The 26,930-nt window shown below is 49.6% G+C and overlaps 1 protein-coding gene across 1 annotated transcript; it reads right to left on the bottom strand.

The window, feature by feature from the left end:
* Positions 1-1,523: 1,523 nt before the first annotated feature.
* On the bottom strand, positions 1,524-17,511 carry STK11IP (serine/threonine kinase 11 interacting protein). Its single transcript, XM_049768299.1, has 24 exons — positions 17,212-17,511; positions 13,332-13,537; positions 13,076-13,150; positions 12,596-12,691; positions 12,105-12,212; positions 11,945-12,016; positions 10,473-10,599; positions 10,226-10,329; positions 10,055-10,150; positions 9,909-9,950; positions 9,658-9,795; positions 9,466-9,550; positions 8,912-9,238; positions 8,614-8,813; positions 8,314-8,430; positions 8,089-8,233; positions 5,523-5,744; positions 5,101-5,204; positions 4,344-4,441; positions 4,078-4,256; positions 3,871-3,952; positions 3,375-3,445; positions 2,751-2,989; positions 1,524-1,875 (listed from the first exon to the last, which is right to left on the bottom strand). The coding sequence occupies exons 1-24, from the start codon at positions 17,270-17,272 to the stop codon at positions 1,726-1,728; spliced, it is 3,144 nt and encodes a 1,047-aa protein (XP_049624256.1). The 5' UTR covers positions 17,273-17,511; the 3' UTR covers positions 1,524-1,725.
* Positions 17,512-26,930: the final 9,419 nt, after the last annotated feature.

The following is a 26,930-nucleotide window of genomic DNA, read 5'->3' on the forward strand; positions in this document are numbered from 1 at the left end:
GACTGAGAAAAAACCCAAACAGGGCACTGGTGAGGCTGTAGCAGGCTTGAGAGTACCCAATCATCACTCTGCAGCCCTGCTTCAGTCTCCATTACCAAGAAAAACCTAAGCCCCCTTGTGAACCCCACCCACCACCTGACGTCTCCACCATGTGATTTCTAGAACTGACACTTCTATCTACTAGTACCAGAGCTCCTGTGCCTTACAGGACGTTGTTGCTCACCTATCCAGGGAACTGCACCCCCGCACATTTTCACCAAACATAACAGTCCCTTAAATATTCCTTCTAGAACTGTGGCTGTGACCAAAGTTTTCACTTTGCCGAGTTAACTCCCGGGGCCCAAGAGATAGCATGGAGGTAGGGTGTTTGCCTTGCATGCAAAAGTACTGTGGTTCGAATGTCAGCATCCCATGTGGTCCCCTGTGCCTGCCAAGAGTGATTTCTGAGCACAGAGCCAGGAGTAACCCCTGAGCGCTGCCAGGTGTGACCCCAAAACCAAAAAAAAAAAAGTTAACTCCCAGCCAGGAGCCAGTTGGCTGCTTCCTGAAAGAAATTCTCTACCTAAAAAGGGGGCTCCAGGGGCTGGAGAGATAGCATGGAGGTAAGGCATTTGCCTTGCATGCAGAAGGACGGTGGTTCAAATCCCGGCATCCCATATGGTCCCCCAAGCCTGCCAGGGGCAATTTCTGAGTGTAGAGCCAGGAGTAACCCCTGAGCGCTGCCAGGTGTGACCCAAAAACCAAAAAATAAATAAAAATAAAAATAAAAAGGGGACTCCAGGTTCCTTCAGCTTCAGGGAGTCACTGGTGTATCTGGGGACCACCCAGCTTCCTCCCAGTTTTGTTCCTCCAACAAAGGATATGAGGCCAGTCTTGGACAACCACAGCTGAGGTTCCCTCCTCTCAGCAACAGTGGCTCTTGGTGTCCACATTCTCAGGTGCCTGACTTCAATCGGACGGTGGTCTGGGCAGGCAGCTGCCCAGGACCCCATCACCAGCATTCAGTCCTGCCCTAGTACTGAGAACTCAGGCAGAGAGAAAGCAAGAAGAAGCCCTGTATATGGCTGTGTGGCCTTGTTTACCATGGGTCTGACATTCACTGCCTGGAGGTCACCGACACACACACACACACACACACACACACACACACACACACACCTCCCCAGTTTCCTGACCACCCACCCGCTACACACCCTGCTGCCCTCTGGGAATGGGACCCTCCCTGCCAGATGAAGACTCCAGGCTCCACCCTACGTTCAAGGGTCTAGAGGTCAGAACACAGTTGCAAATGGGTCTCAACAAAGCTGCCTGTGCTGCCCATTGGGGAATAAGGGGTGGGAGGGACCTCAGGGAAGTGGCTCAATCCTACAGCACATATCTTGCATGTATGTCAACCCAGATTCCACATGGCCTTAATATTATACCCCATCTCCTACACTGGGGATATGATCCCTGAAAAAAAAAAAAAAAAAAAAACAATAAGGAGGTATGACAGTTCCCATGTGATCCATGAAACACCAGGACACCAGAATGAAAAGAGCTTTATTGATCCCTGAGAAAACCATGCAGAAAAAGTGTCCCCAGTGCCCATCTGTCCAGCCATATAGCCCCATGGCCAGTAGGACTGGACCATTTCTCCTGCCCTCCCTGAGCCATGGGTCACTTGGAGCCTCACTAGCCAGTGCCCAGAGTCCGGAATCATGATCCTGAGGCAGTGTGTGCATCTCACCGATCAAGGTCTAGCGCCTCCTGGGTGGCCGTGCGGAGACCAATGGAAAACAGCTCCTCCCAGGGCTCTCGGACCCAGGCTAGAAGAGCAGTCAGCTGCTCTGGGCACACCACACGCAGGGCCCAGAAACTCTCCCGCCGAGATACCTGGGGAATGAGCAAAGACTCAGGGGAGGGGTGGCGTGCACCTCCTGGATACCCCCAGATTCAAGGGAATGCTTCTCCTGGGCCCTGGGTCTTCCCCTTCCACACAAGATCAGAGTTGGGGGTCTCACAGGTTCACCCCAGTCAGCACCTACTGCAGATGCCCAAAACGTATCCCTATTTACTAGTATTTTTGATCCCCTATTCCCAGGAAGGCCCCTCTGAAACAGGCTCTAAGACGGGCTCAAGGCTCAACTCCTGGATCTCTACCTAGAACCAGTGAAGACTGGCAAAGGCTCCCAGGCCTCAGTTTCCTCTGTTTCAGAACAAGTAGGAGGACCCACTCAAAGGGAGCTGTCCCATGCTGATGCCTGGTCCCAGCCTGGGACTCACCAAGTAATATGTTTTACTAGAGCTCATTGTCTACCTCCACCTTCCCAGAGCTACCCACTGCCTACAGCTGCCACTCTCTGTCTGCTGCCGTCTGACACTGGGAGTCTCCCAGCTTCAGACCCCGAGTCTCTGACCCTCCCACAGATGGCCCAATATATACACCCATTACACACAGGTGAACAACTCCATGTACATGCACACTCAGATGCACATCAGACACCCATACATGAACACACTCACATTACTGATATAGCCACATACTCATAACCCCCACAAGTACAGTCACAAACATTCATATACACTCGCACACACACTCTGATACACACATGTACTCATTCAAAAGTACATTCATATATGTACACACATATGCATACCTGCACAGTCACATGGATGCACACAGTATATATCCTCATGCACTCACAGATGCAATCACATACTGTGACACTTTCACACACACACACACACACACACACACTGTCTCACACCTCCTCATAAAAGATGAGCCGCAGGTCCTGGGGTGCCGTGCGGTACAGCAGCACGGAGCTCAGGCTGCTAAGAGGCTGCTGCTCAAGGATCTGCACGGATGACTCAGGGACCACAGGCGAGGCCTTTTCGCAGGCTTCAGCTGGGAGAGGGGGCCCCGCCTCAGTCCCTGTGAGGTCTTCTTCTAGCAGGTACAGGATGGACAGTGTGAGCAGCAGGGACACAGGTCGAGTGGTAGGGCCTGGGAGGAGAGAGAGGCAGTGTGAGGCTCAGGACAGGATTTGGTGGACGAGCCAGACTAGGGATAGCAGTCTGCCCTCCTGCTCAGGTCTCGGAGACACAGAGCAACTTGGGACCCTGCAGCCAACAACACAAGACTCTGAGAGAGGAGGCCTATCCATCAGCCATCCTACTCCAAAACTCTCTATCAGCCTTCTCCCTTGGGACATGCAGGGCAGGTTCAGGATTGAGAAACAAGAGCAAAGCCTTACAGCCTTACAGCACAAAGACCCAGAGCACTGCCCTGCCCAACCAGCAACCAGCTGATAGCCTGTGCCCTTGACAACCTGAGAATCCCCTATAAGACTACAAGAGGTTCAGGACAAGATGGGGTTCACAGGCCTCACCTTCCACTAGGAAGACCCGAAGGTAGAAGAATGGGGGTGGCTCTGAAGAAGAGTCTCTCTCTAGCAGAGGCCTGTGGGGAAGGCATAGCCCCCAGTGGGGGGTGGGGGGAGTCAGAGAAGTCAGGGAAAGGTGAAGATCTCAAGAGGTAGTGGTAGGGAGCAGTCTGCATTGACAGGTGGGCATGAGGACAGGGATTGGCCCTCAGTGCTCAGGGCCTGGCCAGTTTTTGTTTTTGTTTTTGTTTTTGTTTTTGGAGGGGGTTGGTCTTCAAAGTGGTGCTTAGTGATACCAGGGGACCAGGGGCTGATGGTTGGATGCAAGGACCTGAAGAAGAGTTATTCTCAGACCCCACAATGCTGCAGAATCACTTGGTGCTGCAGGGGATGTGGATGAAACTGGGGTGAGCCACACTCAGGTGACCCTCTGCCCCTCGGTGCCCATCTCCAGGCGTGGCCTGCACTCCAACAGCAACAGCTCTCAGCTCCTGGCACTCACCACAGCCGATGTTCAGGAGTCACCTCTTCCTCCGAGGCACTGATACCACTTCTCCGTGGTGGGGGTAGAGCCTGCAGGACATCTGCAGGGACAGAGACCCCAAGACCATCCTTCTCTGGCCCAGCCTCTCCCCTCACATGCCACATTTCTAAACTTGAGACACTCAGAGGAGGCCCCACCCAAGCAGGCCCCGCCTCACCCCCTCACCCATGAGCACCCCCAGGAAGGCTCGGCAGCTTTTGGCATCCCGAGGCAGCAGCATGCAGCTGCCCGTGCCCGCCATCCACACCAGCCGCAGGCTCTGTCCTGCCAGGCCCAGTTCAATGGCACTCAGGTCCTGTAGGGGGATGGCCAGGGTGGGTTGCAGCCAGCTTGCTGGGGGCCCACTGTGGGGAGGAAAAGAGTGAGACAGACTAGAGGGTGACAGAGTGGGTGCCCCTACCCTGGCCCCATCCCCCACACCCACAACTTACCAGATCTCTCCAGTCACCTTCAACACATACAGACTGTGATCAGACACAGCCACAACACACAGACACTCCCCGGGCTGTCCAGCCAGCACCACAGGCACCTGAGGGGAAGAAGGGAGAGTAGATGTTTGACCCAGCACAGCACCCCAAAGAGATTCCCTACACTGTGGCTCAGCTGCTCTTAGCACCCCTCACATTCCAACTAACAAGGTCCCCTCTTTTCGTGGCCTGTCGGCCTCCCTAACCACTGCCCTCCCTTACTCACAGACTACCATATTCCACTACCCCAATCCTCAGCAAACACCCATGCAAACACCCACATGATACTGGTCCCAAACCCACTCTGCCGGCTGCCTTACACTCATCCTAGATATTTCTATTCCCCAATATACCCAACATTCCAGCTACCCAATTAGGCTTAGTGCTCCCCACAAAACCCTCACCTCACACATGTACTAAGGGTTCCATGACTTAGCCTCAGTATAGAAGAGTACTCCCTGGCCTCTGATGCCTGCCTGAGAGTGATCGGCCTGACCGTGCAGTTCCTCAGCAGGAAGCAGATGCCTGTCTCAGCCTGAGAGTGAGTGACACATCCCACTCCCCACCTCCTGAGTATTCCAATGAGGGGATATGGGCACTGAGTGCATTAGGATACCAGATTATGGTTCAGGGATGCTGGTGGCCAGAGACCGCAAGCCATGTTCTCTGTTACCAGCAAGGCAGCAGGAGCATATTTGGGGGGCTGTGGGGTGCTGCAAACCTTGATGCAGCACTGGAACTCCTCCTGGGCGCCAGTGAACACCTCCACATCCAGGAAGAGCCGGAGACGGTGGTCCACAGAGCAGAGACCAGAGCGCTCGGGAGCTGGGGGCCCACAAGGCATGGTCAGAGGAGGCCTCAACGGCCCCTGATCTCACCACCAAGCCCCCACACACACACTCACTCTCCTGGCCCCAACACCACTTTTTTTTTCGTTTTTCAGGCCACATCCGTTTAATGCTCAGGGGTTACTCCTGGCTAAGGGCTCAGAAATTGCCCCTGGCTTGGGGGGACCATATGGGATGGTGGGGGGTCGAACCACGGTCCTTCCTTGGCTAGCGCTTGCAAGGCAGACATATTACCTCTAGCACCACCTCGCCAGCCCCCCCAACACCACTTCTATCCCAGTTCAGATGCACTCACGGGGGCTGAGACTCCAACTGTGGGGTTCCTGGGGGACCAGCGCTGGAGACGGGGCACTGCTGGCCGTGTGGGTGAGGTCACCGTGGTCAGGTGCATCCTGGATGGAGCTTGGGGACTGTGAGGGAGCAGCCAGTTCTGGGAAGTCTCCGAGAGGAGGGCCCGCAGGCCTTGTCAGGAGTACCACATGGTCACTGCCACAGTTGGGACACACTACAGGGAGGTCTGAGGGGAAGATGAACCCCGTGAATGCTGCACCTCATAGCACAAGCCTGTGTTCTCAGGAGGCTTCCCCCATCTCTCAAATTCATCCCAGCCCAGCCTCTTATCCACCCTCACCATCCTCACCATCACCCTCCCAAGATACTCCAAGGGACCAACTTCCCCACAGCTCAGAGGGGAGAGACGGGAGCCAGGCCACAGTCTCCTGTCCCCTGCCCCCAAACCCATCTATGTTCAGGTGCTCTGAGGGGAACCCCTCCCTCAGTCAAAGACTGGGTACTTGCTCCACCCAACTGTTGCCCCAAGCCACAAATTAGAAATAGGGAAGAGGCCAGGGCTAGAGGCTCCCCTTTCTAGCTGTCCTCTAGGGCAGGGACCTGAGTCACCTCTTGCTGTGCCTGATTCCCTGGGTGAACTGAGGGTGATGAGACTATCCCCTTGTGGCCTGACCAGGGGCCAGAGGCAGGTAAGGAGCTGATCAAGGGTGCCTCTCCCTGTACATAGGGACATCAAGGATCATCACTGAAAGCCCAATGCCACCCAGGGGACCCTTACACAAGCCCCTCTACCTGCCTGGGGCCGGGTTCTGGGCTCTGGACTTGAGGTTCTATGTTCTGGGCTCTGGGTTCTGAGCTCTATGTTCTATGCTTTAGCATTATGCTCTCTGCTCTGGGCAGTATGATCTGGCCTGAGCTCTAGGATTTGTGTTCTGTGCTCTAAATTCAGTGTTCTGTGCTTTCAGATTTGTTCTGAGTTCTGGGCTCAATGCTCTGGATTCTGGGCTCTAAGTTCTGTGTTCTCTGCTCTAAGATCTGGGCGCTGGGCTCTGGATTCTATGTTCTGTGCTCCAAGTTCTGAACTCTGACTCTGGGTTTTCCAGACACTGAATTCTCCTAATTTCAACAGGCAGATGACCCATTTCCTATTCAAATACAAAAACCAAGGACCAAATGAAAAGAGAACATAAAGCACCATAGGAATGGTCAACACCTGAGCGGCTGGATGGACCAAAAGGAAGGAGGTAGCAGAACTCAATTTCTACCTCTGCCCTGGGTTCTGCCACAGAGGAAAAGGACCCCATAAACACACATTTTTCCAAAAGTGGCTCAGTCTCACATTCTCCAGTTTTCTGGCTGACCCACAAGAACATCCCCATCTCACCAGCACAATTGCTGGCAGGAGCAATGGGGTGAGCTGCCCAGAAGAAGAACCGCAAGACAATCAGACTCAAAGGCAATCAGACAATAAGACTGATTGGATGGAGATCCCCAGCCAGACTGTCCTTTGGCACACTGAGATTGGGTCACTTCTAAAACAGGAGTCCCAGTGATGAAGGTAGTCCAGAGGTTAAAGTGTTTGCTTTGCACACAGAAGACCCTCAGTGTAATCCCCGTCACTGCCAAGGCCTCAGTAATACCTCCAGGAGTGATCCCTGAGCAAGAGCCAGGTATAGTCTCAGTACTGCTAAGGGGGGGAGCCAAAAAAATTCCTCAAAAAACATTTTAGGAGCCAGAGAAATAGTAAAACAGGTAGGGTGTTTGCCTTGTTCAAACCTGACCTGGGTTCAATCTTGGGTTCAATCTGACCTGGGTTCAATTCCTAGCATGTGACATGATCCCCCGAGTCCAAGAGTACCTTCCTAAGCACAAGGACAGAAGGAAGCCCTGAGCACTGCTGGGTGTGGCCCCCATACTAAAAACATAAACAGGGACCGGAACAATAACACAGCAGTAAGGTGTTTGCCTTGCAAGTGGCCAACACAGGATGAACCCCAGTTCGAATCCCAGCATACTATATGATCCCCTGAGCCTGCCAGAAGCGACTTCTGAGCAGAGCCAGAAGTAACTCTTGAGCGCCACCAGATATAATCCAAAACCCAAAATAAAAATAATAAACAAATTTTAATGTCATGAATATGATTTATTTATTTTTGGGTTTTGAGATTGAAGCCATACCCAGCAGTGCTCAAGGGTTACTCCTAGTTCTGTGCTTAGAAATAACTCCTGGCAGGCTCATGGGATAATATGGTATACCGCAGATTGAACCCAGGTTCATCCTGGGTCAGCCATATGCAAGACAAATGCCCTACCACTGTGCTATTGCTCTGACCTCAGAGGTTCTATTTCATGGTTTTTTTATTTCCTGGCTTTCTGAGGGAGAAAAATATATCTGATTTCTTCTTAGTTTCTTGGTCAGCATGTCAAGAAAATGGCTTTAGGTTTCCTCCAGGCAGAAAAATGGCATCCCCAGTGCTCTCCAACCTGGGCTCTTAGCCCCCATACGTTCCTTCCCTCCCAACTACATCCCTGAAGGGGAGAGGAAGGACAAGAGCAAGGCTGGAATTTACCTGCCTTCTGGAACGAGCCCGGCTCCTCAGCTTTGAAATCGTGACCACACCGCAGACACTGTAGATGGCCCCGGGGGGACCCATTTTTCTCTCCTAGGTGACACCTTGTTGAAGTGACCACTGGGGTCAGCACGGCGAGCAGCTCCTAAAGTAGAAGGACACTGTAAGCAGGACATCAAGCCTGGGTCTCAGCATCTCCACTGCACTCCGCACCTGGTACCTCACCTGGATGGCTGCATGGGCATCGGGCTCCAGAATCACATAGCGTCGGAAGTGCCGGGCGGGGCAGATGTAGGAAAAGCGCAGAGTGAGAATGGGGGGTCTTGGGGGCTGCTCAGAGGCCTAATGGCAAAGAGGGGACAGGGTCAGGAGGAGGTTTGGACTGAGGGACGAGGGGAAAACAGCCAGCACAAAAGGTACCCCAGTCTAGCCTTTCTGTCCAGCCTCCTGGTCCTCAGTGCCATATGCCAGGCCCAGCACTCACAGCAGAGCTTGATGTTGGCCCAAGATCCTGCTACCACCCACCTGGGCCACAGGTTCTGGTTCCAGTTCTGCTTCCATCCCAGCCTCCTCCAGGCTCCCCAACTCCAGCCGCTCCAAGACCCGAGCTGCCTGAAGCTCCACCTCCAGCAGGTAGCCCGAGGTGAGCCGAAGGAAACACTCTCGGCCCCGCACACCCTGGGGCCCCTCCAGGGGGCACACTAAGATAGGACGACACAGCTCTGCTGAGGAGAGACAAAGGGAGGGTGTAAGCAAGGACAGGCAGGCAACCCAGACTCTGCCCATACACCCCAGCACCCACCTCCCACACCTCTATGCTCACCTTCCCCTTCACTCAACTCTAGCTCCTCTTCCTCTTCCTTCTCTTCCTCCACGTGCTCTTCCAGCTTCTCTTCCTCCTGGGGTTCTAGCTGAACCCCAGGTTCTTCATCCATGTCCTGCAGGGCCTCCTTAGGAAGCACAGAGCCTGGAGGTGCCTCAGGGTCCAGGCCATCCATGGACAGTGGGCCGGGGGCGGGGGGTAGAGAGTCCACCAGGACAGGGGTGCCTGGGGTCCCCAGATGACTCCGGTACTGCAGCCAATCCTGGCCAAACCGTTCACGGAAGCTGTTCATGAGTTCTAGCTCCCGGTGCTGCTGGGCAAACCAGCCTGGACAGAAGATGTGGGGGGGGGGGGGCTCATGCTCAGTTTAGTCTCCAACCTGATGCCCCCACAACATGGTCGCCCCAGAAAACACCCCCCAACAATTTCATCTCCTGTCCTTTCCCAAAGGGCAAAAGGGCAACAATGAGGCCCCTGCATGCTCCCAACCTGTAAATCTAAGCTCTCCATCCAACCGAGCTTCCCAAGAGGACACGAGAAAAGGGTGCACTCACTAGCCGGGGAGGGATCTAGAGTACGAGGTTCGGGGTCTGTATCGCTGAGCTCTGAGATACTGGCCCTCCTCACACGCACACGGTTCTGGGGTGAGAGGAGGGCCAGGGAGGGGAGGCAAGTCAGGGGCTCCCAGTCTGCCTGCTGTCTGGACAGACCCTGGCTGTTGGGCAACCCAGAGCCCCCAGGGTCACCTTGGCCTTGCGGAGTGGGGGTGCAGCCCCTGATGAGGGACTGTCACTCAGGTCGGCACCGGCAGAGGTCTCAGTGGCGCTCCCCACCAGCCAGGACCCAACGGGGGTGGCAGGACCCAGCTCAGAGGAGGTAGAGGCCTGGAAAGGTGAGCAGCCAGAAGCACTCCGCCCAATGTCTCAGCTAAGAAGACCCCACCATTTCCCCCCACATTAGGCCCAGTAGTTGGCCCTCTCCCAACACCCACACTCACCTGGAGGTCACTGAGGGATAAGCATTCGCCATCTAGAAGAAACTGCCAGGACAACAGGGAGGACCCGTGTTGGGGGGTGGTGCCCAGGGGCTACAGAGACTGGGGGAACCCTTGGGTAAAGAGAGGCCAGCGAGAAGATAACTCACCCCAGATGCCTTGTCTCTGGCTCGGGGAGACAAGTAGCTGGCGGTGGCTGCCCGGTGCAAAGGGTGAAACCACAGGGGGTTGCCCTCGAGGTAGAGCTGGGGGATGGCAGGAAGAGGAGATTAGAGAGGTGTTCCTAGGGATTCTCAGGGAACAGCAGTGGTGGGGCGCACCTTGCGTAGCTCAGTCAGCAGGTGCAGTGGGCCCAGCTCCACATGGGCCTCCAGCAGGTTGTAGGCCAGGTCCAGATGCCGCAGCTGCTGCAACTGCTCCAGGCCTAGAGGGAGAGAAGGGACATGTGGGTGATGAGGGAGGGGGAATGTAGGCAAGGGGGGATGAGCCAGGACAAGGATAGATCCATATGGCACATGCAGTCCTGCCCCATCTGAGTTACTGGGCCCACCCACCATGTCCCCTCACCATGGAGGCTCTGGAGCTCATTGCCCCGCAGGATCAGTGTCCCCAGTGCAGCCCTGGAAGGGCCCATTCTCGGCACGAAAAGCAGGTGGTTATAGGAAATATCCAGGTGGCAGAGTTCTGACAGGTCCTAAAGGCGCAAGGGCAGGGGATTTATTTATTTATTTATTTATTTATTTTGGTTTTTGGGTCACAACCAGCAGCACTCAGGGGTTACTCCTGGTTCTACACTCAGAAATCGCTCTTGGCAGGCTCAGGGGACCATATGGGATGCCGGGATTCGAACCACCGTCCTTCTGCATGCAAGGCAAATGCCTTACTTCCAGGCTATCTCTCTGGCCCCGGGCAAGGGATTTTTATGACCAAAATCCAGAAGAATCCTCAGAACCCTTTCTTGACTGCCTCACCCCCACCCCAGCCAAAGAAGCCTGTAAACTCTCTACCACCATAGTCCGCACCTGCCCTGTTCAGAACAGAACAAGACAGCAGCAACATTCCTGGGAGCTCAAGGCTACTTACAATGTAATCCAGTCATAGGCTCTTCTACTCAGCAACAAGGCCCCAAGCTGCCAGGATCCACCCGCATCCCTTCCCCTGAGCCATCCCCTCCCACCCATAGGACAATCCACATCAGCCTCCCACTGAGGGTAAGAGCTGGCTCTGGGCATGCTCAGTGACCAAACTCAGCAGATTTCCCAGGCACCCATGTCCCCTTTCTGTTCTTTGTACATCTTTGCTTCTACCACCCTATTGTACTCTAGATCAGACCATCAATCCACTCTTCCTGTCATCCCCTGGAAAGCCCACAGGCCACTGGACATGGAGAGCTAACGGAGTTCAGTATTCAGTGAAGCTCAGGGCACTATTTGTCAAATACTACAACTACAACAGCTTATTGCAGTGGTTCATGGACTTACTACCTCAGTGCTGAGCTGTGTGGATGGTTGGGTAATGGGGAGACCCAGGAGAAGGGTCCCTCATTCTCATCACAAAAGCTGTCCTTTCCTGAGCCAGGACCTGAGGAACATCAGACACTCCTCACTCCTCAGACACACCTGAGGAACAGCTGAGGAACATCAGACACTCCTCACAATTGCTCAGGGTCAGAGTCTTAGCACAGCAGGGAGCTTGCCCTGAACATGGCCCACCCAGATTCAATTCATGCCATAGGGTCCCATGAGCCCCACCAGGAATGATCCCTGAGCAGAGCCAGGAGTCAATTTTGAGCACTACTGGGTGTGGCCCCTAAAATAAAAATTTAAACAAAACAGTCCCTTTCATCAGTTAGAGAAGGTGCCCCCTTTCCAAGAGATTGATAGATATCCTGTGAACTCTGTAATATATCAGAGCCTGACCTCATCTTCCCCCCCAAAGTCCTGCTACCCAGCAAGTGAATCCTGGGGGGGGGGGGGGGGCCACAAAAGCTAGTGGGAATTAACCCAGGTCCTCAAGCATGGCCCAGTCAGACTACGTACCCTCAAGAAGTCCTCACAGTCCTGGACTCGGTTGTGGCTCAGGTTCAAGAAGCGCACGGCTGACAGGAGACTCTATAGGAAGGGTTGGGGAGAGGAGGTAGAGCCACAAACAACCCAGCCCTACCCGGGAAACCTCCAACCTTGACTTCAAGGTCCTCACCAGAGAGCTGTCTAAGGCTGTGAGTGTGTTGTAGCTGAAGTCTGCAGACTGCAGAGCCAGCCAGGGCAGGGCTGAGCAGAAGTCACCTCCACAAGAGGAGAGGAGGTCCTGGGGGACAGAAGGGTGTTCTGGGACCAATTCTCCTCCACTCCACAGCAAGGCCATGCCACTTAGAACTGCCCAGACAGACACGGGTTCAGGGAGTTTCAATCTGGCCACCACCAATACCAAGGAAGCCCAGGTAGTTCTGGAGTGTGAGCACCAGAATAATAAGCAGGCCCAGTGGACATGAGCCTAAGTATATGGCCAGAAGTGTAGCCAGGAGGGTCCAAAAAAAATCAGTCAGCACCAAGAGCAAATAACCTCCTCCCAGTTGCATGGAGGACATGACCCTCTCTGGATAGTTCCAGCGCCCCCCAGCAGGGGGCGGACAGTTGAGGAGGGCTCTCAGCCACCTAGACCCAGGCCTCCAGGCTCCCTCGCTTGCTCACCTCTAGGGCCTGGAGGCTCTTGTGGCAGATCAGAGTCTCCAGCTGGGAATAGATGCTGCGGAGGCCATGGAGGCGGCTGAGAGGGATGCCTCGGAGCTGGGGAGCAGAAAAAGGAAGGAGGAGGAGAGAGCTACATCCGGCTCCCAATATAGTCCTCTGCATCTCCTGAGGTGGGAGACCCACCACTGTCCCTGAGTCTGTCTCTTTCTCTGTCTCTCTTTCTGTCTCTCTCTCCCTCTTCCCCCAAGCCCCACCACTGTCCTCCTGAATATCTCTCTCTCTCTCTCTCTCTCTCCCTCTTCCCCCAAGCCCCACCACTGTCCTCCTGAATATCTCTCTCTCTCTCTCTCTCTCTCTCTCTTTCTCTCTTTCTCCTTCCCTCCCTCTCTCCTCTTTCTCTCTAATTCCCTTCCTCTCTCCCTCCTCCTAAACAAGTGGCAGCTGCAAACTGGGGCCAGTGCACCCCACAAGGCCCCATACCTCCAGTGTGCGCAGGGACTTGAAAGGGAAAATCTTGATGGGTGCAGGGAGGCCAGGCCCAGGGACATGAACCAACTATAAGACAAATATCCACATCACTGGGGTCCTACCATCCCCATACAGCTCCCTCTCCTCTGTACCTCTAAACTTCCCCAGCTAGCCTCTGGATCTATCCTACCCATGTTTCCCCATCCTCATACCCCTCCCCTTGGGCTCCATCTATATCCTGCCCCAGTCCCTAGTTATCCCCCAGGACCTTGAGGGAAAGAGTTTTCTGCAGCACATCGAAGAGGAACTGCAGCTGGAGGATGATGGGGGAGTCAGCAGGGTGGGAAGGCAGAGCCACGAAGCCCTTCTGGCCAGGGCCCCATGGCCCCAGGTACAGCTCAAATACATGGTTCAGCTGCTGTAGGGTGCGAGTCAGCAGGCTCAAGGTGCTGCAGCCCGCCAGGACCACGTCCCCTGCAGAGAGAGGGGTGGGTGAGGAAGGAGGCTCACTCTGCTTCCCGGTCTGCTTGGCCAGCACACATCATGGTTCAACTCAGATATATTGGACCATTCACATAATAAGAGTGGGTTTGTGTTTCATTTTTTGGTTTCTTTATTTGGGGGGTGAATTAAGGTCACATCCAGCCATGCTCAGGAGTTACTCCTGGCTCTGTACTCGGGCATCACTCCTGGAAGCATCATGGAACCATATGGGATGCCAAAGATCGAATCTAGGTAGCTACATGTAAACACTCTACCCTTTGTAGTATCACTCCAGTCCCTCCCAGAGAAACGCTGGTTTAGGGTTTTCTTTTGTGAGGTTGGTTTTTTGTTTGTTTGTTTGTTTGTTTGTTTTTTGGTTTCGGGACCACACCCGGGCAATCATCAGGGGTGACTCCTGGCTCTGTAATCAGAAAGCACTCCTGGAAAGCTCGGGGGACCATATGGAATGCCGGGGATTGAACCTGGTCCATCCCAGGTTGGCAGCATGCAAGTCTGTGCTATCACTCTGGCCAGAGAAACATTTAAACAAAAATAGTGAAGTGATGGGGTAAAGGGGTCCACAGCTTCTCTCTTTTTTTTTGGGGGGGGGGCCACACCCGGCAGTGCTCAGGGGTTACTCCTGGCTATCTGCTCAGAAATAGCTCCTGGCAGGCATGGGGGACCATATGGGACACCAGGATTTGAACCAACCACCTTTGGTCCTGGATCGGCTGCTTGCAAGGCAAACGCCGCTGTGCTATCTCTCTGGGCCCAGCTTCTCTTAACTCTGTGCTAAGGAATCACTCCTGGCAGTTCTTGGGGGACCATGTGTGGTGCTAGAGAGCAACTGCCATCCTTGAGGGAAGTTCCTTGAGGGAAGTTTTTGGTCATTTGATTATTCATCATTGCATCTAAAATAGTGTGGGAATGAGAGGCATGAGAAAATATTCTAAGAGTTGTTTGTTTTTTAAATAAAAATTGCAGGCCAAAAAGATAGTAAGCCAAGTATGGCACTTGCCACGTTCTTTCCTGGCTCCACATATTAGTCCTCAGCACTACCAGAAGTGATCCTGGAGGGGCCGGAGAGATAGCATGGAGGTTAGGCGTTTGCCTTTCATGCAGGAGGTCATCGGTTCGAATCCCGGCATCCCATAGGTCCCCCATGCCTGCCAAGAGCAATTTCTGAGCATGGAGCCAGGAATAACCCCTGAGCACTGCCGGGTGTGACCCCCCCCCAAAAAAAAAAAAAACTACAAAAAAAAAAAAAGAAAAAAAAAGAAGTGATCCTGGAGCATGGATAGAAGAGATAACTAGGTTATGTAGGACCTTCATCCAGTTTCCCCTAGCACCTACATTTGGTAAAAACATAGACAGCAGCACATCAGGACTAACACTAGTATATGCTTGTTAAGGTTATATCACAGTTGTCCTATACGTAGATTCTTATAAGCACCACCGCAATCAAAACGCACGTTTCTTCCATTTTACAGTCATACCACACCACAGCATCATCTCTAATCGCAACGCCAAATTGTACTTTTTGGAAGGGTGCTGGGGATCAAACTCAGAACCTCACACATAAAAGCTATGAGCCTGACCTACAACCCCATCCCTAGTTATCATGTTTTGCCAAATAAATGAATAACCTAGCACTCTCACATGTAGTTGGCATTAGAGAGAGAAACTGGCAATATTCAAGGACTCTTCCCTTCCCACCCTTAAAAGCAGGGGTCTTCAAACTACGACCTGCTACATATGGCCTGTCGAGTGTTTTTGTCACTGCTGCCCATCCTACTTAGCAGCCAATCCAGGACATATGTATGGGATGTGCAACACACTCGACTCCCCTCCTTCTCTCTGTCTCTCGACTCCTCCTCTCAGTCTCAAACTGGGGTCCTCAAAATATGGCCTGCCAAAAGCAGGCCCATAGTTCCCATTGAAATACAGGTAAGTTTGTTGATTTAACTTTACTTGCTCTTCATTTTAAATATTGTATTTATTCCCATGTTGTTTCTTTCTTCAAAATAAGATGTGTGCAGTATACATAGGAATCTGTTCATAGTTTTGTTTTGTTTTTAAACTATAGCCCGGCCCTCCTACGGTCTGAGGGACAGTGAACTGGTCTCTGTTTAAAATGTTTGAGAACCCCTACTTTAAAGGGCCTTCCGGGATAGAGGAGGTGATAAAACAAACACATAGTTCTAACACAAGCCAGAAAGGCAAAGTGCTATAATGAGCAATTCCACAGATACCATCCCTGGGAGTGCAGAGTGTTGTAAGACAGTTAACATTAATTGGGTGATATGTGCCAGGCAAGCGTTATCTCATATCAGCCTTATCTGTATCAACTCATAAAAAAGCACTATTAACTAAAGATATGGAAATGGGGAATCAAGGAAAAACCTTGATTGAGAGCATAGAGGGGGAAGAAGTTGTTACTTCCTATGTGATCACAAAGCCACGGAGGCTTGTTCTAAGCACAATTAATAACAACTACAAATAGAACAACAATCAGGGCTCTGATATGGCCAGGTACTGGAGGGAATTATAGTAACAGCTACTAACCTGAGGACTTACTTTGTAGGTAAACACTGCACTAAATGCTTTTTTTTTTGGTTTTTCGGCCACACCTGGTGACGCTTTATGGTTACTACTCCTGGCTATGCTCTCAGAAATCGCTCCTGGCTTGGGGGACCATATGGGACGCTGGGGGATCGAACACCAGCCCAGTCCGTCCTAGGCTAGCGCACAGATGCCTTACCACTTGCGTCACCGTTCCATCCCCTGCACTAAATGCTTTATATGACTTAAAATTAGTCTCTACAACACATTCAGCGTTAAGTTTGGTCCTTGTGCAATTGTTCTACTGATAAGGAAAACAAAGTCTCAGAAAACTTAAACAACTTGGTCAGATTTGGAAAGAAATCCTAAGATTTCAAACCAGGTGTGTCAGACTCCAAACTAACTTAGTGGGGGTGGGGGATTGGTGTTTGTTGTTGCTATTGTGTGTGGGTTTTGTGTATGTGTGTGTGTGCCACAGTAGGGCTTACTCTTGGCTATGTGCTCAGGGATCACTTGCAGTGTCAGGGATCAAACCCCCATTGGCCACATGCAAGGTAGACATGGGCATTACCCATATCAGGCCCACCAAGTCTCATGTTTTGTTTTGTTTGTACTAAGTGCCATACCACACAAGGATCATAAACAGTTCCTGGTTTCCAGAGCCTTAATCACATTCCTCTGAAAGTAGCAGAGAAAAAAATGTTGGATGAGGTGTTGACTTTTGGCCTCCAAAGATAGCTAAGGTTTTGATTAACAAAGAAGGAACACAGGTCGGAGAGCAGCTGAGAGCTTGTTTAGAATTCGGGAGACCCAAGTTTCATCCCACACTCTCACACACATCACAGATTCCCAGGCACTGCAGGGAGCAAAGCCCAGGAGACATCCAAAAGTGTAGCCCCCCAAAAAAACTTTGAGAATATAATCCCACACAACTAACCAAACATGCACTCAAAAAAGAAAGGGCTAAAAAAAGGGCGCCGCAGATCCTTGCAAACAAAACCCTAGACATCCAGCAATGCCATCTTTGACACCTAAACCCTCTCTCCAGGGGGCGTGTCTCGGGAAGACACGCCCACTCCACCCTAGCCGGAAGTTCCACTCACCCGACTCCCGCAGCAGCCCCGCGAGCTTCCACACTAGGGAGTCCCGCGAGCCGGTCGTCATGGCTACGGAGACGCCGCGGGGGGCGGGACCTGGAGGAAAAGCGGAAGCGGAAGAGCCTCAGGTAGGAGGTAAAGCCCAAAGCGCAAGACTTCCGCACACAACGACGCTTCGCGAGAAAGGGGTAAAGAGAGAAACGAAGGAGAGCGTTCTCCGATGCTCTTCCGAGGGAGTAGAGATCATTGAGACTGGCCTTCCGTGCGTCCTCCTACCAGCTCTGCCGCAAAACGCCTGTCATGAACGCACCGGAAGTCCCGCCCCGGAAGGAAGTGGACGCGGAAGAACGACCGGAAATGCGCCTGCGCGGCGAAGGCCACGCCCCCTGGTGGTGCTAATGTGTCGGACCAAGGCGGTCCTCGCGATTAGGATCATCCCGGGCTAAAGCTGCGCGCCCCGAGCTAGGCCCCATCACCGCTGCTACCCAGCTTTGGGCCCTTCGTTTGTCCACCAATGAGGGAAGCCTGGCGCGTTGTTTGCCTTTTGGGGCGAAGAAGCAAAGCTTCTTTTGGGCAAAAGTAATTTTTTATCCGAGAAAGATTCTTTTTCCAGTGGAAAAAAATAAGACCCCGCCTTAGGAAGAAAGTTTTGAAAATGTATTAAAGGGCTGGGAGATTGGAAGTCAGGTTTCTTCTGATGCCTCTTTATTTATTTATTTTGGTTTTTATTGGGGGAAGGGATTTTGGGAATTACACCCAGCAATACTCAAGGGTTACTCCTGGCTCTACACTCAGGAATTAACTCCTAGCGGTGCTTTGGGAATCATATGGGATGACGGAATCGAACCCTAGTTGGCTGCATGCAAAGCAAGCGCTCTTTCCAAATGCTTTTATTCTTCATCTCCATGAAGACTCGCTCTTTTTCCTGTCAGCAAGTGTTGGTCTCACTTTCTCATGTGCCCTTCAACATTCGTCTCACCACAGATTCTAAGTTATTATCCCAGGACTGGAAAAGAAAACATTTTCTGAAGCTGGTGACTTGGAAGGCTGTTCAATGAGTAACCTAGGGTGCCTCCCTTATGTTAGGGAAAGTTTAAGGAATCAAGATTGCAACTCAGGGTGGGTAGATGAGAAAGGAGTTTTGCATGCACACAAGTTCAGGCAGTCCTGTCAATTCCGCTAAAACAAAGGGATCACTATGTTTTTATGTCTTCAAACGCAGAAGACCAGCAAGCAAGCAGGCTTACACAGTTAAATTGGAGTTAAAGTTGATAAGGCTGGGGCTGGCGTGATAGCACAGCAGTATGAAGTCTTGCACAAGGATGGACCTTGGTTAAATCCCTGTTTAAATCCCCGTTGTTACATATAGTCCCCCAAGCCAGGAGTGATTTCTGAGCGCATAGCCAGGAGTAACACCCCTGAGTGTCACCAGGTGTGACACAAAAACAAAAAACAAAACAAAGTTGATATGGCTTTGAAAAAACAGGATTTTGCACAGAACTGTTTTTGCTTCAGCTGCTCGCTCTGGCCATTCTGGCTCTACCTCCTTTATGCCTTTAAATCTCTGCCAGTTCCCTATATTCCCAATTTCCACCACTTTACTTCATAGTTCCAAGTTGCCTCCTCAGAGAACCATCCACAATCCACCTCCATTAGTGATCCTGCTCCAATGTGCTTTTCTGAAAGTGGGTTTGGTTTGGGGTTTTTTGTTTTGTTTTTATCAAGTAGCCCATTTATAAATGTGTTCTAGTGGTGGGAGAGAATACAGCAGGTTGGATGCTGCTTTGCATGTGACTAACATGGGTTCCATTCCCCAAACTCACCAGGAGTGGTCCCTAAGAACAAAGCCCTGAGCAAAAGATGTGACCCCAAAACAAAAATTAAAACATGTATCCTAAGCCATTTGAATGGAATGATGTCATCCATATTCCAAACTTGCAAAATTTGTAAGGCTCATTTCTAAGCACAAAATATTTGAAATGGGCCCTTGATGCACCTAAACCACAGAAATGTAGGTTTGCAGCAGAAGCAAGTGAGATTTGAGTTTAATATGTAAAGGCTGTTAAATCTTTGGAAGCAGGTGCAGAAGAGGGAAGGAAGCATTTGACATAGGAGTACAGTTCCAGGGGACTTGGGGGGACTAAAGGATCCAGGATTAGTCCCCTAACTGCAGTGGTATTCAGTCCCCCTTTAATGTCCTATAATGAGGCTCACAGGGATATTACTTCCCTCACAGAATTATTACTTCCTTCATGTAACTACCAGCTGCAAGCCTTGGTTGGGCAAGAAAACATGGTCTTGTAAAGTCTGTCATTGCAGCACTTTAAATTCTAACTTCAAGGTGCCTCTCCAACCCACAGAGTTTTTCTGGGAATATTTCTATTCATGCTGGTAGCACTAGTCACCTGGGTTCTACATGGCTTTGTGTGTCAGAAGTGGGAAAATGGCACAAAGCAGCAAAGAGCTGAACTACTGAGAGAGAAAGAAAAAAGATTTGAGAAGCACAGCTGGAAAGCCAGGTTCCTTTTGACTCTCCTTACAGATCCACTCCCCTCTTTGTCCTTGGTCTGCAGGAGGCCTTGGTCACCTGCCAAAAATTCTATACTCCCTGCCCCCACACATATACTTTTTTCCCTTGTCTATGTTGGACTGTATTTTTTGTTAAATTGCTATAAGAAGCTCAAGTGAGACCAAACCTTTCTACAAAGTCTATAAAGAAAAATAAAAGTACACCATTCACCAGAATAGAAAAAAATATACACCTAGAACATTTTGAAAAATGTGCTCCATCTGTGTGAAGAAAACCAAAGAACTTGAAAGGAAATAAAAAAGATCCAAGTAAATGAAGAAAGTATGCTCCTGATGAGAAGTCAGTGTTATAAACAATGTCAATTTAATGCTATTTCCTTCAAAACCCCAATGAGAAAATTTTGCAGCTTGAAAACTTGCTTCTAAAATTCCTCTGGAAGACTAAACACATGAAAAGAGACAAAACTACTAAGGATAATCATCAAAAGGGACCTTTGGCCTTGTAAAGAACAAAATGTCCTATAAGCCCACAGAATCCAAAGCAAATGATACAAATAAAGACACTTTTGTTTTGTTTTTGAGCCATATATGGAGATGTTCAGGGGTTACTCCTGGCTCTATGCTCAGGAACCACTCCTGGCAGTCCTTGGGGGACCTATGTGGTACTGGGGATCATGCCACATGCAAGGCAAGCATCCTACCTACCATACTTTCTCTTGGGCCCCAAGAAACATCTTTATGAATTAATGAAACTACACAGAAGTAGCCATGAACTTATGGATTTGTTTAACTCTATAAAAAAAATGACTTTAAATGGTATAAATAAAGGTTACTTAATGATTTAGGGAAGTTCACCTAGAAAAAACTCCTTAATTCACACTATATACTTTACATTCTAGAAATATTAAAGAGATACATTTTTTTTTTTTTTTGGTTTTTGGGTCACACCCAGCAGCACTCAGGGGTTACTCCTGGCTCTATGCTTAGAAATTGCTCCTGGCAGGCTCAGGGGACCATATGGGATGCCGGGATTCGAATCACCGTCCTTCTACATGCAAGGCAAACACTCTGCCTCCAAGCTATCTCTCCGGCCCCTGAGATACATATTTTTAAAGATAAAATAATATTTTTTAGGCCAAAGTAAAAAATTCACTTCTTAGGAGTTTTTTTTACTTTTTTGTCCGTTTGCTTTTTACTTTTGGGACCACACTCAGCAGTACTTAGAGGTTACTCCCAGCCCTGTGCTGGAGGGTCACTCATGGCAGTATTTTGGTGACCATGCAGTGCCAGGGATCAAGCCCTGACCCTCAGTCCAGTGAACTCTGGCTCTGTTAATTTTCAAAAAGCATGTAATGCCATTCCAGAGATAACTAATAATTATCTTTAGAAAACAATAGAAGATATATGACCTACTGTTACATAATTTTTTGAAGGTTGGGCTTTTGTTTTTAAGGGATATTATTTTGGTTTAGAGGCCACACTCAGCTATGCTCAGGATTACTTTGGCTCTGTTCTCAGGCCCATCACTCCTGACAGAGCTTCAAGGACCATATGGGATTCAGAGGATCAAACCTGAGTTAGCCATTTGCAAGGCAAGCTCCTATCTACCATCTCTAATCCCTCTAGATTCTTTCTTGCAGAAAATTAAATTGTGTGTCTTGAAAATGTTCTGACATCACGCTCTGATCTTATGAGCATGTCTCTGAATTTTAGTTCCCAAGAGTAACATTCCATCCACAATCAGAAATTTGCCACTGGAGCTTTTAAGTCCAGAATTGAAGTGGCCCAGCAGAGCAAACCATGGTACCTGCTTCAGACAAGAGCCCAGATTTCATCTGCCTCAGGCTCCACTCTCTTGACAATTGTTTGAAGAAAGAAATAGCTTGCCATTTCCCTGCTTCCCCTTCATTCTCCAGAGTAATGAAGATTCCATTTTCATGGAGAAATCCTGGATCAGTGTGTTCCAGCTTAGAAATGCCTCACACTCCCCTCCCACAGTCACTCATGCCCAGACCTAAGCTTACTCTCTCTTCTCCCGTCTACACCCTACCTGTGATTACTTACTTTCAACCAATTCACCAGATTCCCAAGGTTACCATCTATCTCATCACCCCTTCCAAAGCTTGGGAGGTGCCTAAGAGATAAATGGCTCCTGAAGGGTCAAAGAAATGGTACAATGAGTAAGATGCTTGTCTTGTCAACCCTGATTTGATCCTTGACACCACATATGTACTTTACCATCGAGAAGTGATCCCTGAACATAGAGCCAGAAGTAAGCTCTAAGCTGTGCTAGGTGTGACACATACCCCCAAATAAAAGGCTTATCATACCTATACTAGTTAGATCCTTCTCTGAGACTCCATTGTGTCCTTCTGACCAGTGTACTGTCTAATAAACTATGGCTTTGCTCTTATCTCAACAACTATTTTGTACATTCTTTAACCAGCCCCCACATTCTTATGCCTCAGGATGCTGAGTCTGAGAATTTGAGTCTTCAGTGACTCGCTAAGAAGCTGACATGAAAAGAAGAAAAAAGAGTTTAAGTATGGGAAAAGCAAGGCAACAGAGACACGGGCATCAGAGTCCTAGCCAAAAGCCTACTTGTTTGTATCTGGTATCTCGTTCAGAGCAAGCAAGCCACTTCCGTCCCCTATTGCCCATGGAGGAAAACTGTGACAATGTATTACGGGACAAGAGTCATTGTCCAGGATCAAGACCTTAAGGCTCTGGGGTAAAGCCTCTTGCAGAAAGATAAACTGGACCTTCAAAATGAAAGTAAACCCGTGAAATTGGGTTTGGGGAGGAATAATGACCTACTTGTTTATTGACTCATGTCTGCATGGAGGAAAATGAGTGATCAGTGGATGAATCTGTAAAGATATGATTATAACCTCCGAAAATAGGATTTGGTTATTCAGAGATACAACATGCATATACAATCTCAGGGCCTCAGTGAATGTGTGCAACCTCAGAGCCAGCACATGTGTCACACAGTTCATCTCAGCAACAACCTCCCACTACAAAAGGAGTTACTAAAGCAAAGGTACTTTTATGTTATAATGTCTTGTAACAAGCACTTTAAACTATTTGTGCCTGCTAAATGGGGCAAGCTTGGGGGGTAGAGGTGGAAAACTGAAAACACTGGTAACGGAAAGGTCACATGGGTGATGGTTTGGTGTTGGAATATTGAATACTCGAAATTATTATACTGGAAACAACTTTGTAAATCACAGTGTTTAAATAAAGTTTTTTAAATCTTGGTTAAATAAAAAGAGTATATAACCCAAAGAAGGAATGAATCTGGCACTCCATGGTCCCAGGATTAAGTGAGCTGAGGCAATTCTTGTGACTTAAATAACCATATGCTGTGTCTCTTGGTTCTGTTGCCAGACCCAGACACAAGAGACTGGCCCAGGCATTGACTCAGTATCCAGAACCAAACACATGGGACAAATCAGCAGTGTCTAGAGATGGTCTAATATGAGAACGTTATATTAGACCCTGAATGCACAATCCCTTTGGAGCCTGGTTCCAAGACAGACTGAACACCAGTCATAGGGAAGGAGATGCGCAAAAGCCCAGCTGGGTATGATGTGAAATCAGAGAACAAGGCCAGTGCAGAACTAGCACACTGTGGCTCCACAGCAGTTGGCCCTGTCTGATCACACTACATAGCTCTGCACAGAATAAGCTGAGGGATTTCCTAAGCTCTTACAGAAAATCTAAACTCACCTGACAGTGCCTTTATTTCTTTTCACTGCCTACACAAAACACAGGGCATCTATGAAGAGGCTTAAGCGGGATCTTTAGAGGGCTGGAGCAAGTAGGCTTTTACTTTGCATGCAGCAGACCTGGGTTTGATTCTCAGCATCCCATGTGGTCCCCTGAGCACTGCTAGGAGGAGTGATTGTGAGTAACCCCTGAACATTACTGGGTGTGGTCTATATTTTAGGGAAGCCAGAGTACAATGGATAGGAAATTTCTTTGCATGCTTATCCTGATAATGCCAGTTTGATCCCCAGCGCCCTATATGGTCTCATGAGCCCCAGGAATGATCACTGAGCACAGAGTCAGGGATTAAGTCCTGAGCACTGTTGGATGTGGCCCCAAAACTAAAAAAAGGCTAGAGCATATACCTTGTATTTCACGGGGCACTGACTTTGAACAGAGCATCCCTAGCACCACTCAGAATTGATGTGGTGGCCCCCAAAAGTCTCGCAGGACTTCCTGGATATAGTCTGCAACCCACAAGCATCACTTCAGGTGCTTGCATGGAGAAAAAAAAGTGCTGTAAGAAAACTGGGGCCGGGCGGTGGCGCTAAAGGTAAGGTGCCTGCCTTGCCTGCGCTAGCCTAGGACGGACCGCGGTTCCATCCCCTGGCGTCCCATATGGTCCCCCAAGCCAGGAGCGACTTCTGAGCGCATAGCCAGGAGTAACCCCTGAGCGTCACCGGGTGTGGCCCAAAAACCAAAAACAAAAAAAAAAAAAAAAAAAAAAAAAGAAAAATAAGGGATTGAGACTTGGTTCAGAAGGCAGAAAAAAAAAAAAATGGTCCTCTTTGCTCAAGAGTATGAGAAAAGAGCCTGCACTGATGGGGAATTAGAGGAGCTACAGGGCAGAGAAAAACTAAGATCCTTGTGGGAAGGAAGAAGCCAGTTTGGGACAGGGAGAGCTCTCAAAGGATTGCTGTGCATTATTGTATGCAAGGGACCCATGTTTGATTCCAAGCACTATCAGAACCCCTGAGCACCAAACCAATAGCAGCTCCTGTATACTGCTGGTTGTGGAGAAAGACAGAGAGAGTGAGAGAGAGAGACAGAGACAGAGACAGAGACAGAGAGACAGAGAGAGACAGAGAGACAGAGACAGAGAGAGACAGAGAGAGAGACAGAGACAGACAGAGACAGACAGAGACAGAGAGACAGAGAGACAGAGACAGAGATACAGAGACAGAGACAGAGAGACAGAGACAGACAGAGAGACAGACAGAGACAGAGACAAAGAGACAGAGATAGAGAGAGACACAGACAGAGAGAGACAGAGACACAGATGCAGAGACAAAGAGAGAAAAAAAGATCTTTTTTAGTCTAACTTGCAGGAGGTCATGGACAAAGTCAGATCCTATGTACTGGGGGTTAGGGGGGCTGCAGAGTGAGATCCTAAGCACAAAGAAACTAGATGGAGATGGGGGAGTGAAGGGCCACAGTCAGGGAAAAAGGAGAAGTCTGGATAGTGGAGAAGCCAGAGAAAGGGGAGATTTACAGGCTCTGGGTCTCCTGGGCTGAGGGCATGTTGGAGGGGGTGAGTGTGTCAAGGTGGAGGGCTAGAAATCAAAATCAAAGCATTCTTTACAGGCTGGAGAGATAGCACAGCAGTAGGGTGTTTGCCTTGCATGCAGCTGATCCAGATGAATTCCCGGCACCCATGTGGTCCCCTAGCCTGCCAGGGGCGATTTCTAAGTGCAGAACCAGGAGTGACCCCTGAGAATCACTGGGTGTGACCCAACAACCAATCAATCAATAAATAAAGATGTTGTTTGTTTGTGTTTTTTAAAAAACACTCTTTCCTTCTTTCATCCTTCAGGAAATAAATATTTGCTGAGCCCTGAATCAGCAATCCTGTGCTAGATTCCTGTAAAAGAAAAGAGACCACAGAATGACTCTTCTCACCAAGCTGCCAGGACAGACCCCAGCAATAACATTTCATCCATTCAGTTGCTTCCCATCGCCACTTTCAGCAATGGAGCCCAGCTCTGTCGCTTAAAAGGACACAATACAATGATTATCCTGTAAGTTCTGAAGGGATCTCAGGGGGTGACTGTTAATGAGTCAGGGAGGTCGTGTTCTGTCTGGTGGCTCCCTGCGAAAATGTATCCACTTGGCTTTTCACCTTGGAGAGGCTGCTCCATCGGAAAGAAGTTTCCCTCCCTTTTGCCTTGTCAGTTGTCAGGAGAACATCCATCCTAAGCCCCCTCAAATACTCCATCACTCTTTTGACTTCAAATCCAATGCACTCTGCAAATTACTGCTCAGATGCTGATAATGCTTACAGTTCTTCTCAGGTCAAGGCAGGGAAAGAGTCAGCAATCTTTCTCAGCCAGACAACATAAACAATCATTGAGGAAAAAAGAAAGTCTTTAGTGTTGCTGAACCTCTAACAGCAGAGTCTCCAGTTTCTTTTTTCTTATCTTCTTTTAAATAAATTATTTAATTGAAGAGCCAGAATGAAATCACAGCAGGTAGCGCATTTGTGCATTTGCCCAGCATACAGCTGACCCCTTGCATGCCTCATTCCATCCCCGCAGGCATCTCAAATGGTCCCTGGAGCCTGTCAGGCATAATTACTGACCACAGAGCCAGGAGTAACCCTTGAACTCCACCAGGTGTGGCCCATAAACAAACAAACAAAATTTTTTAATTGAATCACCATAAAATACACAGATACGAAATTGTTCATGATTGAGTTTCATTGATACAGGGCACATTTCCTGCCCCCAATGTATCCACCCATCCCACTGCCTGCCTCTGTGGCAGACATTTTTATTCTCTCCCTCTGTCTCTCTCTGTCTCCTTCTCTTTCTATACCTGTCTCTCTGTCTCTCTCTTTGTCTCTCTCTTCTTCACTGCCTTTAATTCTTTTAGACACTGTAATTTGCCATATTGTTTCTGAAGAACACGCAGTGCTGACAGGATTCTAGGAGGAAGGGACCCTCATTCACTGCTTGTAGGAATGTTGACTGGGCCAATCTTTATGGAAAACATTATGGATATTCCTCAAAAAACTAGAAATTGAGCTTCCATTTCATCCAACAAAACCACTCCAGGGAATATGCCTCCAGGGCCCCAGAAATACAGTGCAGAAAAGCCCTCTGCACTCCTTTGTTCATTGCAGCACTATTCACAATAGCCAGAATCTAGAAACAATCCAAGTGCCTGAGAATAAGTTAGTGGATAAAGAAATTGTGGTATATCGACACTACACAGCTGTTAGGAAATAATGATATTTGTTTAGACATGATTAGATATGGATAAATGAGTCAGAGGGAGAGGGACATTGAGCAAAATGAGTCAGAGGGAGAGGGATAAACACAGAATGACCACACTCATTTGTGGGATTAAAAATAAAAACAAAAAAACGATAGGACTGGAGCGATAGCACAGCAGTAGGATGTTTGCCTTGCACATGGCTGACCTGG

This window comes from Suncus etruscus, chromosome 2, assembly GCF_024139225.1.
Source record: "Suncus etruscus isolate mSunEtr1 chromosome 2, mSunEtr1.pri.cur, whole genome shotgun sequence".
Lineage (NCBI taxonomy): Eukaryota > Metazoa > Chordata > Mammalia > Eulipotyphla > Soricidae > Suncus > Suncus etruscus.

Bases quoted from the DNA above. Each gene is read 5' to 3' on its own strand.
- STK11IP (XM_049768299.1), bottom strand. From the start codon at position 17,272: ATGACGACCGGCTCGCGGGACTCCCTAGTGTGGAAGCTCGCGGGGCTG. The intron at 9,796-9,908 runs GTGAGTGTGGGT...TCACCTTTCCAG, and splicing joins TATCCCTCAGTGACCTCCAG to GCCTCTACCTCCTCTGAGCT. The intron at 2,990-3,374 runs GTGAGGCCTGTG...CTCTCCTCCCAG, and splicing joins TCGGGTCTTCCTAGTGGAAG to GCCCTACCACTCGACCTGTG.